This window comes from Dendropsophus ebraccatus, chromosome 11 (assembly GCF_027789765.1).
Source record: "Dendropsophus ebraccatus isolate aDenEbr1 chromosome 11, aDenEbr1.pat, whole genome shotgun sequence".
Classification (NCBI taxonomy): Eukaryota; Metazoa; Chordata; class Amphibia; order Anura; family Hylidae; genus Dendropsophus; species Dendropsophus ebraccatus.
In genome coordinates this window covers 85,809,479-85,823,707 of record NC_091464.1, presented here as the reverse complement: position 1 = coordinate 85,823,707, position 14,229 = coordinate 85,809,479, and the positions used below count along the sequence as shown (strand labels likewise).

The 14,229-nt window shown below is 46.2% G+C and overlaps 1 protein-coding gene across 2 annotated transcripts in view; it reads left to right on the top strand.

The window, feature by feature from the left end:
- ARL6 (ARF like GTPase 6) overlaps positions 1-11,807 on the top strand; it is a 78,860-nt gene extending 67,053 nt beyond the window's left edge. For both annotated transcript variants that reach the window (XM_069945177.1, XM_069945178.1), the window contains exon 8: positions 11,333-11,807. In XM_069945177.1, the coding sequence (XP_069801278.1) occupies positions 11,333-11,358 (26 nt within the window). In that variant the 3' untranslated portion in view covers positions 11,359-11,807. The remainder of the gene's footprint in view (positions 1-11,332) is intronic.
- The last annotated feature ends 2,422 nt before the right edge of the window (positions 11,808-14,229 follow it).

Sequence of the window (14,229 nt, the reverse complement as noted above, 5' to 3'; positions counted from 1 at the left end):
CCACTATCCAGACACAGGAGGGACCATCATTAAAGGGAACCTGTCACCCCCCCGCACAGCTCTAGGAGTCGGGTCGTGACATCACCATGTTTTCCAGAAAGTGACATCACCATGTTTTCCAGAAAGTGACATCACCATGTTATCCAGGAAGTGACATCACCATGCTATCCAGCAAGTGACATCACCATGCTATCCAGGAAGTGACATCACCATGTTATCCAGGAAGTGACATCACCATGCTATCCAGCAAGTGACATCACCATGCTATCCAGGAAGTGACATCACCATGTTATCCAGGAAGTGACATCACCATGCTATCCAGCAAGTGACATCACCATGCTATCCAGGAAGTGAAGCCTTGTTGCAGTAGTAAGTGCAGGGAAAAAGCACTTTATAAGCATTTCCTGTAATAAGTGTATATTAGGGATTTGTATAACTTTTGGGGGGCAATAACAATACTGTAATAAAATTTTTCACTGGACTTCTCCTTTAAAGGGTTACAGAATTTACTCCATCTCACAGATATCTTCATTAGTCTTGATTTATTGTTAATTATGGTTCTAAGAATGAAACCTCATGCATATTACTATAGCGTTACAGTACTGTGCAACCTCCTACATACACACAGCTATGACAGATCACTCACAGAAGACTGTAAAGAAAAATAGTTTCTCTATATGGAGCTGTTTTTCTTTCTTTCTCTTTTGCATTCTATATGTATAGGATGGTAGAAATGGTTGTTTTAGTTGTGTAAAGGTATGTCCACATGCTACAGATCTGTAGAAAAAAAATCTTCAGTGTTTCTGCAAAAAAAAAACCTCAATGCATTTAAAATTGTTTGCAGAAAAGCCACAGAAGATTTTCAGCATGTTAGTGCATCATAAGACTATGTTAAACAATGGCCGCTGTTTAACATGTAATTCCGGCCGATACTGTATTATCCACCTGAAGAACATTATTTAAAACCGATTGAAATCTGTCGGCCGTATGGGTGTGCCTGGAAATCAGTTAACCATTAATTTCCATACTCTGGACGACCAACATGACAGCCACACAGTGTGTGAACTGTCAATTATTTCCACACCCAGTATTAAACAATTCTTTTCATTAGAAAAAAATATATTATGTCAACATAGCCTAAAACTGTATTCCAGCCATTAATACTTATCTCCCCTCCACAGGGTATAGAGTAAATGTACGATCTCTATGGGGCTTGGAACCCCCCACATCTTTAAGATCAGGGCCCCCAGTCTCTCATTAGAATTGAATAGCATTTGCAGTTGCACACCACCGCTCCACTTTACTATGGGAAGATAGCCAAGTGCAGTACTTGCCTAACTTTGGCAGCTCCCATAGGCAATGGGGCAGACCACCACTCCATTTAGATAGGGAGACTCTGGACCCTGCTGTTGAGATGCTGTGGGTTCTTGAGGTCAGATAAGAGGGGAGAGGTGTTAAAGGAGAAGTCCCACAACAACAACAAAAACGAGCATGCGGAGAGGTGCAGGAACATAATAAAGAAAGCAGGGCCGGACTGGGACTTAAAATCAGCCCTGGCAATCAAACCCCAGCAGCCCACATATCATATCCCTCCCTATATATCATGGATAGCGGTATAAAATACGAGCTGTTGCAAATTCTACTTTATTTAGCCATGTCCCCCACTACTCCCTTAAACATGTGAACCCCACCATCAGCACCTAAAAATAATGCTATAACATAATCTGCTGTGGATTTGATGCAGCATATTTATGCACTCATTCAACTGATTAAATCAGAAGCATCAAATCCGCATTGGATTAGGTATGAACGTGCCCTTAAAGGGAACCTGTGAGGTCTATACCAGGTAACACAGCTGTAGATCCCAGCGTACAGATCAGGGATCGGATCTTTAGTCCAGTGTAAACCTCTATAATCTTTCTTTTCATTACCAGCTGAAGTGTCACAGAGGTGGAGCCACAGCAGCACTTTCTGCCCCGCCCCTTCCTGCTCTGACTGATGGACGTATAGGTTAGTGCTGCTGCTGCCGCTGCTGTTGTGAAACTTTAGTTGGAAATGAAAAGGACAATTATATAAGTTTACACTGGACTAAAGATCAGTGATATCTCCCTCACCCCTGTCTGCTAAGAGCTACAGCCCTAGACCTGGTACGGACCTCACAGATTCCCTTTATAGGAGAAAAACATGGCCACTTTCTTCCAGAAACAGCGCCACACTCTTCTTCAGTTTGTGTGAGGTATTGCAGCTCAGTTCCATTGAAGTGAATGGAGCCAAGTTGTAATAACCATACACTGAGGACAGGGTGGTGCTGTTTTTGGACAAAAGTTACAATATTTTTTAAATACCTTTTATCCTGACTATGTTTGCACACCATATAATGGCAGTCAAAGCTACATAATAAGCTGCTAGATAGCCATTTCCTACTGCATATCCATCTATCTATCTATCTATCTATCTATCTATCTATCTATCTATCTATCAGTAGGGCCCCAGGAAAAATTGAAGGATATATAATGGTAACATGGGTAAGAATTTTCTGTGCATGATAATACTGTCATAGTTAATAACACCAGTAAGCAAATATTATCACCACACTGTACACGTTACTGCCATACTGTCACTAAGCAAACCCACCAATATTGCCAATACTACCAGTATATAAGTAACAAATAATATCACCCCACCATGAGCACGGCCATTACCACCACATAATGACTAATACCGCTACACTGTGACTGAATACAATCCACATATATATCCATATATAAAATCCATATATATATATCCATATATACAATCCATATATAAAACACTAATATTACCAATAATACGAGTAATACCATCACACCATGCCCACTACTCCCACCATACAGTGACTGGATAATACCACTATACCATCACACCATGCCCACTACCCACAGCATACAGTGACTGGATAATACCACTATACCATCACACCATGCCCACTACTCTCACCATACGGTGACTGGATAATACCCCTATACCATCACACCATGCCCACTACTCTCAGCATACAGTGACTGGATACCACTATACTGGCACCAAATAACAGCCACTATATAAAGACCAATATTCTCCCAAAGCAGTGACAATAGAACACAGGTGTTACACTCTGTCCCTCCAGCTGTTACAGAACTACAAATACCATCAGGACTGGACAGCTAAAGCATGACGGGAATTGTAGTTTTGCAACACCTGGAGGGCCGGAGTGTGACACCCCTGATACTGAGGTAGATCCCAGCTGTATAAAGGTTCTGCAGACATTATAAGTGATTATAGTGCAGTTACATCCTGTCACTCACAGTAGGTGTCTTCTCTGCATGACGAGACGTCCACTTTTCCTTTTCTTCTCCATCTGGCTCCGGCTATCATGAAGGCTTCTCTGGCCATGACTCCTCTCCACGGGATCTGCCAGACAGACATTTTAGGCTTCATGCTCCAGCAACATCCTCATCTATACATCCCCCCATATAGAATAGCCCCCCTGCTGTACATCCCCCCTATAGAATAGCCCCCCTGCTGTACATCCCCTTATATAGAATAGCCCCCCTGCACCCCCCATATAGAATAGCCCCCTGCATCCCCCCATATAGAATAGCCCCCCTGCATCCCCCTCCTACATAGAATGCCCCCTGCATCCCCCTCCCATTTAGAATAGCCCCCTGCATCCCCCTCCAATATAGAATAGCCCCCGGCATCCCCCTCCGATATAGAATAGCCCCCCTGCATCCCCCTCCCATATAGAATAGCCCCCTGCATCCCCCTCCTATATAGAATAGCCCCCTTGCATCCCCCTCCCATATAGAATAGCCCCCTGCATCCCCCTCCTATATAGAATAGCCCCCTGCATCCCCCTTAATATAGAATAGCCCCCCTGCATCCCCCTCCCATATAGAATAGCCCCCTGCATCCCCCTCCCATATAGAATAGCCCCCTGCATCCCCCTCCCATATAGAATAGCCCCCTGCATCCTCCTCCCATATAGAATAGCCTCCCCTGCACCCCCTCCCATATAGAATAGCCCCCTGCATCCCCCCATATAGAATAGCCCCCTGCATCCCCCTCCCATATAGAATATCCCCCCTGCATCCCCCTCCATATAGAATAGCCCCCCTGTCCATCCCCCTCCCATATAGAATAGCCCCCTGCACCCCCCCTTCCATATAGAATAGCCCCCCTGCATCCCCCTCCCATATAGAATAGCCCCCCTGCATCCCCCCCCTATATAGAATGGCCCCCTGCATCCCCCTCCCATATAGAATAGCCCCCCTGCATCCTCCTCCTATATAGAATAGCCCCCTGCACCCCCTCCCATATAGAATAGCCCCCTGCATCCCCCCCATATAGAATAGCCCCCCTGCATCCCCCCATATAGAATAGCCCCCTGCATCCCCTCCCATATAGAATAGCCCCCCTGCATCCTCCTCCTATATAGAATAGCCCCCTGAATCCCCCTCCCATATAGAATATCCCCCCTGCATCCCCCTCCATATAGAATAGCCCCCCTGTCCATCCCCCTCCCATATAGAATAGCCCCCTGCACCCCCCCTTCCATATAGAATAGCCCCCCTGCATCCCCCTCCCATATAGAATAGCCCCCCTGCATCCCCCCCCTATATAGAATGGCCCCCTGCATCCCCCTCCCATATAGAATAGCCCCCCTGCATCCTCCTCCTATATAGAATAGCCCCCTGCACCCCCTCCCATATAGAATAGCCCCCTGCATCCCCCCCATATAGAATAGCCCCCCTGCATCCCCCCATATAGAATAGCCCCCTGCATCCCCTCCCATATAGAATAGCCCCCCTGCATCCTCCTCCTATATAGAATAGCCCCCTGAATCCCCCTCCCATATAAAATAGCCTCCTGCATCCCCCCAATATAGAATAGCCCCCTGCATCCCCCTCCCATATAGAATAGCCCCCCCTGCACCCCCCCATATAGAATAGCCTCCTGCATCCCCCCAATATAGAATAGCCCCCTGCATCCCCCTCCCATATAGAATAGCCCCCCCTGCACCCCCTCCCATATAGAATAGCCCCCCTGCATCCTCCTCCTATATAGAATAGCCCCCCCTGCACCCCCTCCCATATAGAATAGCCCCCCTGCATCCTCCTCCTATATAGAATAGCCCCCTGCATCCCCCTCCCATATAGAATAGCCCCCCTGCATTCTCCTCCTATATAGAATAGCCCCCCTGCACCCCCTCCCATATAGAATAGCCCCCCTGCATCCTCCTCCTATATAGAATAGCCCCCCCCCTGCACCCCCTCCCATATAGAATAGCCCCCGTGCATCCTCCTCCTATATAGAATAGCCCCCCCTGCACCCCCTCCCATATAGAATACCCCCCTGCATCCCCCTCCCATATAGAATAGCCCCCCCTGCACCCCCTCCCATATAGAATAGCCCCCCTGCATCCTCCTCCTATATAGAATAGCTCCCCCCTGCACCCCCTCCCATATAGAATAGCCCCCCTGCATCCTCCTCCTATATAGAATAGCCCCCCTGCACCCCCTCCCATATAGAATAGCCCCCCTGCATCCTCCTCCTATATAGAGTAGCCCCCCCCTGCACCCCCTCCCATATAGAATAGCCCCCCTGCATCGTCCTCCTATATAGAATAGCCCCCTGCACCCCCTCCCATATAGAATAGCCCCCCTGCATCCTCCTCCTATATAGAATAGCCCCCCCTGCACCCCCCCATATAGAATAGCCCCCCTGCATCCTCCTCCTATATAGAATAGCCCCCCCTGCACCCCCTCCCATATAGAATAGCCCCCCTGCATCCTCCTCCTATATAGAATAGCCCCCCCTGCACCCCCCCATATAGAATAGCCCCCCTGCATCCTCCTCCTATATAAAATAGCCCCCCCCCTGCACCCCCTCCCATATAGAATAGCCCCCCTGCATGGCCACATGTGAAGGGGTTAAAAAAAAAAAAAATTCTCACCTCACCTCGCTCCCAGCAGCTTCTTCCTCGGCTGGATCTTCGGTCCACGGCGGCGGCGGCTCTCCTCTCTCTCCTCCAGGTCCTCAGCGGCGCGTCAGGGAAGTGACGTCACCGCTGGGGGCCTGGTGGAGGTGGCTGCAGACGTGCCTGCGCGCGGCACGTCTGCGGCCCTCGGCACTTGGGAGGGGAACAACGGGACCACGCCACCGCAGCCCCCTCCCGCCACCACAGCCCGCTCACCTTGGCCCGGCTGGCCCGCTCCTGACGTGCTCCGCCAATCAACGAGGGGCCACAGCGGCGGGCCGCATCGGCCCCACGTTGATTGGACTGGAGGAGCATGTCAGGAGCGGGCCGCAGCGGTGATTTTTTTTTTTTCTATTAGACAGCCCGGGCGGCCCACAGACTGGTAATCTGGCCAGCCCAGCGGGCATTTGCCCGCCTTGCCAGATTACCAGTCCGGGCCTGAAAGAAAGTATACTTACCCATCTCTTTACCCCTGACCTCTGACAGCCGTTGGCCTCCTGCAGCTCCTGCTGCTGCAACATTGTTTTTCCAGTTGATGGATTGCCCGCTCAGCCAATCAGTTACTGGGGTGGGACACTGCTGCAGTTACTGATTGGTTAAGCGGGCAATCCAGCAGCCTGGCTGTGACGCTTCAGTAAGCTGGCTGAAAATGACATCCAGCGGCTATGCAGAAGCAGTGAGAGTGGAGCTGCAGAGGCACGGGGATGCGTAAGTATACAGTATACTTTATTTATTAGGTTCCCAAATCCCCCTGCCTCTCTGATTTTTTTCATTTTTTTTGTGAGACTTCTTTAATGTTGGGCATACCCCTTTAAGGAGTACACAGATTGCCTATGGCTTTGCCTAAGGGAGCTGCAAGAACTCTGCGTGCCTCCACTCTCCTATGTACATGAATCCTAGTAGTTATGGCTATGTCCATATGTACAGCCCAACAAACACATTTCCCTAGGATTTAGTTTGCCCACATGTGGCCAAGTACCGTAGCATCTAATGTTTCAGTCACTGGCTATAAAGGACATGCTGTATTTTGCACAGCTGGGTTGCTTTTTTCCCATTAGAGAATTTGATGAAGGAAGCCTAAACTTAACAAGCGTTAAAATTGTAAACACCCCCCACCCCCACCCACCCATATTGATAGAAGCTCTCCCAGACCCTTCTACCACTTCCATGTGGAGATACCACCGGCAGATCTACACTATAAATGCTCCATAAATCTTTTATGGCTCATGAATCGGACGTCTATGTTATCTATATTGGTACCTGAAACATTTAATAACCACTTCCTTCAGGCTTCCTTAGCTATTAGCAGGCTCAGCATCATGATGGAGCTTTACTGGACATCAGCACTTTATTGATCCAGCTCCACTGTCCAGACATTACAATCCCATTGCTCTTTTATGAGGTTCACGACATCCAGGTTTATGTGCTGCCATGATATGAAGCGCTGTAAAATGACTCTTGTAAATGTCTGAAGTGCAGTAAAGTCATTAAATGGATTTGTCTTTGTATTAATGACGCCATTGATAAGGACCTCGTATAAAGCCACGTAGGTCCTGCTGATTCATACCGACTAAACGGGACACATTCTGCTGGGACGTGTAAAATATACAGGATAATGTAACAGGAGATACATTATATTGATGGTTCTGTTCCAGTTGTGACCAGCACTCCTCCACACTCCATTCTCAGGCTTCAGTAGAGGTCTTTTAAGTTACAAGTCATATTGATGATATCCTGCAGATTTACAATACATTCAGAATGTTTGCAATGAGACCTTGTTGTAAGAGCTAAAAAAAAAAAAGTTTTCCACAATGATTCTACACTCAATGCCCCATAATGTAATAACAGCGCTAATTTTCAAATGTATTTAGGGGGAACTATCAGCAGGTTGGCAAAATCTCTATGTCCTTATTGCACAGGAGACACTGAGGAGGAAGCTATGTCTCTTACCTTCCTCCTCGGCACAGCTTCGGTGCCGTTAGTGCTCCGCGTTCCGGTGAGACCATTAGGAGCACTGCCCAACCCTATAGTGCCTATCTGCCCCCGGCCAGACAAAAATGTTCAGACCTTTTGCCATGACACTTGAAATTTTGTTCTGGGGGTCTCCCATTTACCTTGATCATCTTCGAGATGTTTCTGCCCCTTGATTAGAGTCAGCAATGGTAAAATCAGTTGGTTGGACACATTTTGGATGAACACAGCCCTGTCTGTATAGAGCATATTAGAGCAAAAAAACAAGCCATAAGGAAGAAAGAACTGGATTGTGTGGAGGCAGAGACCTGGAGATGGGAACAAAAAAAAATTCTGCTGCACTGAAAGCTCCCTAGAGCATAGAGACTTCCATAATTCTTAAATGGAAGAAGTTTGGAACCACCACAAAGGAACCAGAAAAGATCCTTGGGAAGAGAGGTGACTAAGAACCCAATGGTCACTCTGGCTCCAAAGGTCCTGTGTGCAGGTGTGGGAAACATCCAGAAGGTCGACTATCACTCCAGCCTACACCAATCTGGACGTCATGGCTAGAAATAAGCCTCTCCTCAGTCAACGACACATGAAAGCCACCTGGAGGTGGTCTCACAGACCAAATGTGAAAATCACTGAAGAATTTCTGAATGCAATGTGGTAATAAAATTATATATGTAATAACCAACTTAGTGCAGTGCAGTGGATATTTGGGGCAATGTGTCAGGTTTTTAGATTTGCTATTGAATAATTACAATGACACCTGCATAGATCATCCCCACCTCCTTTAAACATACTGGGGATGGTTTGCTGATGTTGTTCTATCAGAAAAATATTTAGTTTTTTTTTTGTCCATTTTCCCTGACTCTTTACTGTTCCGCTTTTTTTTTTTTTTTACTACTGGTGTGCAACACAAAAAAAAAAAAAATTCACCTGTAGTTTTTGTCATCATAGCTGACATATTCAAAGCATCATTTTTTGATAGTTTGTGCATCCTAAAAATCAGCCATCACTAGTGAGACTGGAAGATCGGGTTTTTATTTGGTCTTGTGAAAAACGGACCAGATTTACTTAGGGCATGAGACATTAAAAAAATCTGGCGGTTTGGGAAACTACAATGTTGATGTGTAGGGTTGTTGAAAACCTGACAATCTTAGTAAATCAAGTACAATATCTCTCTTACAGAGTGCAAAATGACCCTTTGTAGAGGAGGCAATGTTTTTTTTACAATGCAAAGTTATTTCTTTACCAAGAAAGAGCTTCTTTGAGATTGTGGGATCTGCTTGGGGTCATATATAGTCATTGGCATGTCCAGCATGGACAACCCACTCATCTACATGCTCTACTTTTATAACCCCTTCCTCTACATGTCTACCTGTAACAACCCTCTGACCCCTGTGTCCCACTGAAACAGCCCCTTCATCTACATGTCCACCTGTGATAACCCCATGGACCAATGTATCCACCTATCAACAACCCCCTGACCAATGTCTCAACCTATCAACCCCCATGACCAATGTGTCCATCTGATATACAGCACCCTACATGTTCACCTATGGCAACCCCCTTTGGTTATGTGTCCACTAGTGACAACCCTTCTACATTCATCTTTTATTGACATGTTCACTGGTGACAATGCCTTTGTCTGCGTGTCTGTTTTTGACAACCCTCTCATATACATATATGACATGCTTTGACATCCCACATATCTATAAGTTCAGCATTTACAGACATGTTCCCCCTGCAAGTAGTAGTTAGAGGACCTCCTGCCAAGTCCTGTTTTGTATACAACTGCTTTTGTGCTCCGTAAGTGCCTTGTATTGTGTATAGCTACAACCCTCTGGTATGGCATGGATCAGAGGTGTATCCTCTCTTAGGCTCCATTGCAAAATCTGGAACAGTGCCCTGACCTACTATGCATCATTTGTAGTACTGATGTCGTCTTATGTGGCAAAGGGGCTTTTTGAACCCTCCAAACATCAGGACCCAATAACAGCTTCTGTCTCTGCACCCCCTATAGCTACTGCCATGACTGGGATCATTGCCAGGGGGGCTATTTTGGGATCTGGCCGGGGAGGAGGTGGCTGAGGGAAACGACGTCCACTCACCTCCCCGGTTCCAGCGACTGGTCCCCTATCGCGGTGCTCGGCCGCTTTCTGGTGTCTGACGCGGGCTCGAGACATGACGTCTCAAGTCCCCTCAGCCACTCAGTGAAGGAGGCGGGATCCGTTTCAAGTCCGCTCAGATCCCGCCTCTGTCACTGACTGGCTTGAGACGTCACGTCTAGAGCCCCCGTCAGACACCAGGAAGCAGCCGGGGACTGGAGCGCCGTGATACAGGACCCGCCGCTGGAACCGGGGAGGTGAGTGGACGTCATTTCCCTCAGTCACCTCCTCCCGGCCAGATCCCAAAATAGCCGCCCCTCCGGAGTACCCCTTTAAGTGAGTGGTGCACAGATGGTCCAGAAGTGGATGGTCTGAAGCATGAAACATATAAGGATTTAAAACTGTATAGTCTGAAGGGAAGAAGGGAAAGGTAACTCTGCATCACACTTGACTGGCTGCACTTTACCTCCTGTCTCTCTCCCCGTCCTTATTGTAAGCCCTCGCGGGCAGGGTCCTCTTCCCCCATGTATCAGTCTGCCATTTGCCTTCATGTAATGTGTTTTGATCTTGTATTGTTTCTGTTTGTTACCCCCTATCTCTTGTATAGCGCTCTGGAATTAAGGGCGCTCTTTATAAATAAATAAAAAATATTGATAATAACATGACTGAAACCTTAAAATATGTTTAAAGACTAAATGGTTAAATAAGGTTTAAGAGGGAAGTGTTTTTAATAAAAAAGTGAACAAGGGGACACATTCTAAGGTTAGCTGGAGGAAAGTTTAGAAACAACACAAGAAAATATTATTTTACTGAAAGTTAGGTAGATGCTTAGAGCAAACTTCCAGCAGATGTGGTTGGCAAATCTACAATAACTAAATGTAAACCTGCCTGGGATAAACATCTATCTATTCTAAGATAACAAGAAAGGAAATACTAAAAGGGCAGACTAGACGGACCAGGCCGTCTCTTCCTGCCGATAATCTATATTTCTATTGTATATCACAATGCAAGTCTATGGCACTTTCGACAGGTCCATAGACTCTTCACTTTAGGAGCGGACTACAAACCTGCCAAGTTTTTCAAAGGGTATTCTGCCACAGTATCAAAATGATAGGTACCCTTTATTGTAAATGTGACCTATTTGAACACCTTGTCTACCTACCAACCCCTTCTCCTAAATTTATTAAAATGTCTTAATGAGACCAGCCATACTGATTTATACATACTGTATACTTGTACAATGATTTATTCTTTAACCTCTTAACAGATCAAATACAAGCAATGAAAACATAAGAAGATGAGAGACCACACCACCACCACCATCATCCACACCCATGGACCAAAAGTAGTGCTCTCAGTCCCTATAGTTCACCGGGCTGACTGAAGCTCATCCATCTTATTTAGAACCTCAGGTTTTGTAAAGCGAAAATAGTGCAATGGAAAATACTGAATAGTATGAATATTTAATGACATCATAATGACATCAATCAATGTGCATTGTTACACGGTGAAATTCCGACCTGTAAATACGGCAATGTAATGTAAGGGACTTGGATTTTAACTTATTAATTTATTCACCTTTTTTTGTTTTACTTCCAATGTACTGTAATATATCAGAGAATTAGATTTTGTATTTTAGAATTAACGTGACCTGAGCAATCTTGTAAGCAATATTATATATGGATTAAAATATATATATATGGGGGATAATTTGTATGTCACAAAGAAAATAAAAACGTGTTCAGACATATACGGCAGCATTTATACTTACTACCACTTCTTGTAGTGTTATCTGTTTTATCCCAGGTCTTCTGCATCTGTACATTGCATTACTGTAGCTGGGTCATAAAACCTCTACATTCTCTAATCTGCTCTCAATCCCATGATGCCTCTCTATCATCATATATATCAGGAGGTCACCATGAGATCACATGACCCATATGAAGAACCAAGGAACAACTAAAGGTAATACAAGCTAAATGATATATATTGGCTATCTAGATGCATAATTTATATCATAAAAATCAAAGTCTGTCTGTCTGTCTGTCCCGTATAGACTTCCAAACGCCTGAACCATTTGACCGCAAATTTGGCACACAGATACATTGGGTGCCCGGGAAGGTTATAGCAAAGGTCCCGTCCCCGCCAGATGTACAGGAGGGGAGGGGGAGGGGTAAGAGCGCCCCATAGAGATGAATGGGAAAATCTTCACACTGTACACACAGGTGATATAATTAGTGCTGAAGCTGACCAGCAGAAACGGCAGTTGGAGGCCTTAGCAACCAATCGGATTACTACTTTCATTTTCACAGGGAGCTGGAATGTGATTGGTTGTTAGGGCAGCTGCCTCACAACAGATCCACAGAAATAAGTACAGTAAGGGTGCCTTCACACCTACCCGATCCGCAGCGGATTTCACGCTGTGAATTTACCCCGAAATCCACTGCGGGTCCAGTGTCATTCAACCCTATGACACTATATACTCGCAGGGGAATTGACATCCCCTTGGCGGCCGGAGTGTAGCTTACACTGACAGAGGCACCCATCATCCCACCCGCACAGACCGCTGTTAGATTGTGCAGGCTCCCCTCCAGTGTGTTCAGCGCTTTGCTGCTGCTGTCGGGCACGGCTCTCTCCTCACGGCTCTGTATGCTGCACACACCGCTCCAGCTTGCTTCCGGGGGGGGGGGGGGGGGGGCGTCCAGAGCCGCGAGGAGAGAGCTGTGCCCGACAGCAGCAGCACAGCGCTGAACACACTGCAGGGGAGCCTGTACCATCTAACAGCGGTCTGTGTGGGCAGGATGATAGGTGCCCCCAGGGGTGGGGGTGTATACAGTATGGGGGCTACCTTCGGGGGGAGTGTATACAACATGGGAGCTACCTACAGGGAGGGAGTGTATACACTATAGGAGTACCTACAAGGGGGGGGGGAGTGTATACAGTATTAGAAACTTTGAAACCTCTTCTGTGTTGTCCTCACCAAGGATGAAACGTAGTGCCGAAGAGGGCCAGATTATGATGTTGCAGGATTGTGTATGCACTTATTATAAGCTGCAGGTTTTCTGCACACACACCTTACTTATGGTCTGTAGTGGGTGGGTGGGGGCATAAACTACACGCTACAGGTATGCAGGACCTCTACCAACTATACACTACAGCTATACAGGACCTCTACTAACACTGTCAATGTTGTATATAACCAAGCTCAGCATAACATTACCAATGTTGTATATAACCAGGCTGTATATAACACTGCCAATGTTGCATATAACCAGGCTCAGCATAACACTACCAATGTTGTACTGTACATAACAAAGCTGTATATAACACTGCCAATGTTGTATATAACCAGGCTCAGTATAACACTGTTAATGTTGTATACTAGGCTGTATACTGTATAACACTGCCAATGTTGCATATAACCAGGCTGTATATAACACTGACAATGTTGTATATAACCAGGCTCTGTATATAAAACTGACAATGTTGTATATAACCAGGCTCTGTATACAATCTGATCACATGATGACATCTCAGTTTGGCTATTAGGTAGTTAGGATGTTTAAAGTTTTTAGTTTATTTCTAACCTACAATTTACATAAACAGTGCAGAACTGTTGGGGTATATAGTGTATGTAGGGGTATATAGGGCTCCTGCCGATTTCCCTTTAAACAAAAAAACACAAGGGCATAGATTTGCCTCCTGGGCGACCTTGGAACAAATCTAATTAACACACTGACACTTCATACCCGGGCAACGCCGGGTACATTTTCTAGTCTATATAATAAAAATGAAGGTCTGTCCCCTATAGATTTTTGAACGCCTGAACCGTTTGACCCCAAATTTGGCCCACAGATACATTTGGTGCCCAGGAAGGTTAGAGTGAAGGTCCCGTTCCTGCCAGATGTGCAGAAGGGGAGTGGGATGGGGAACACCTCCCCATAGAAGTGAATGGGAGAATTTCCACATTGCACACACAGGTGACATCACTAAAGCTGCATGTCTCCCCAGTAATGCACAGGTGAGGGGATCAGCCTCAGCCAGAGCTATAGAGACATGAATGTGCCGATACAAAGCATCATATTAACAAATATGACAGCCAGGCCTGCTGGGAGCTCACTAGGAGAACACACCCATAGAAATAAATGGTAGAATGTTCTGGAG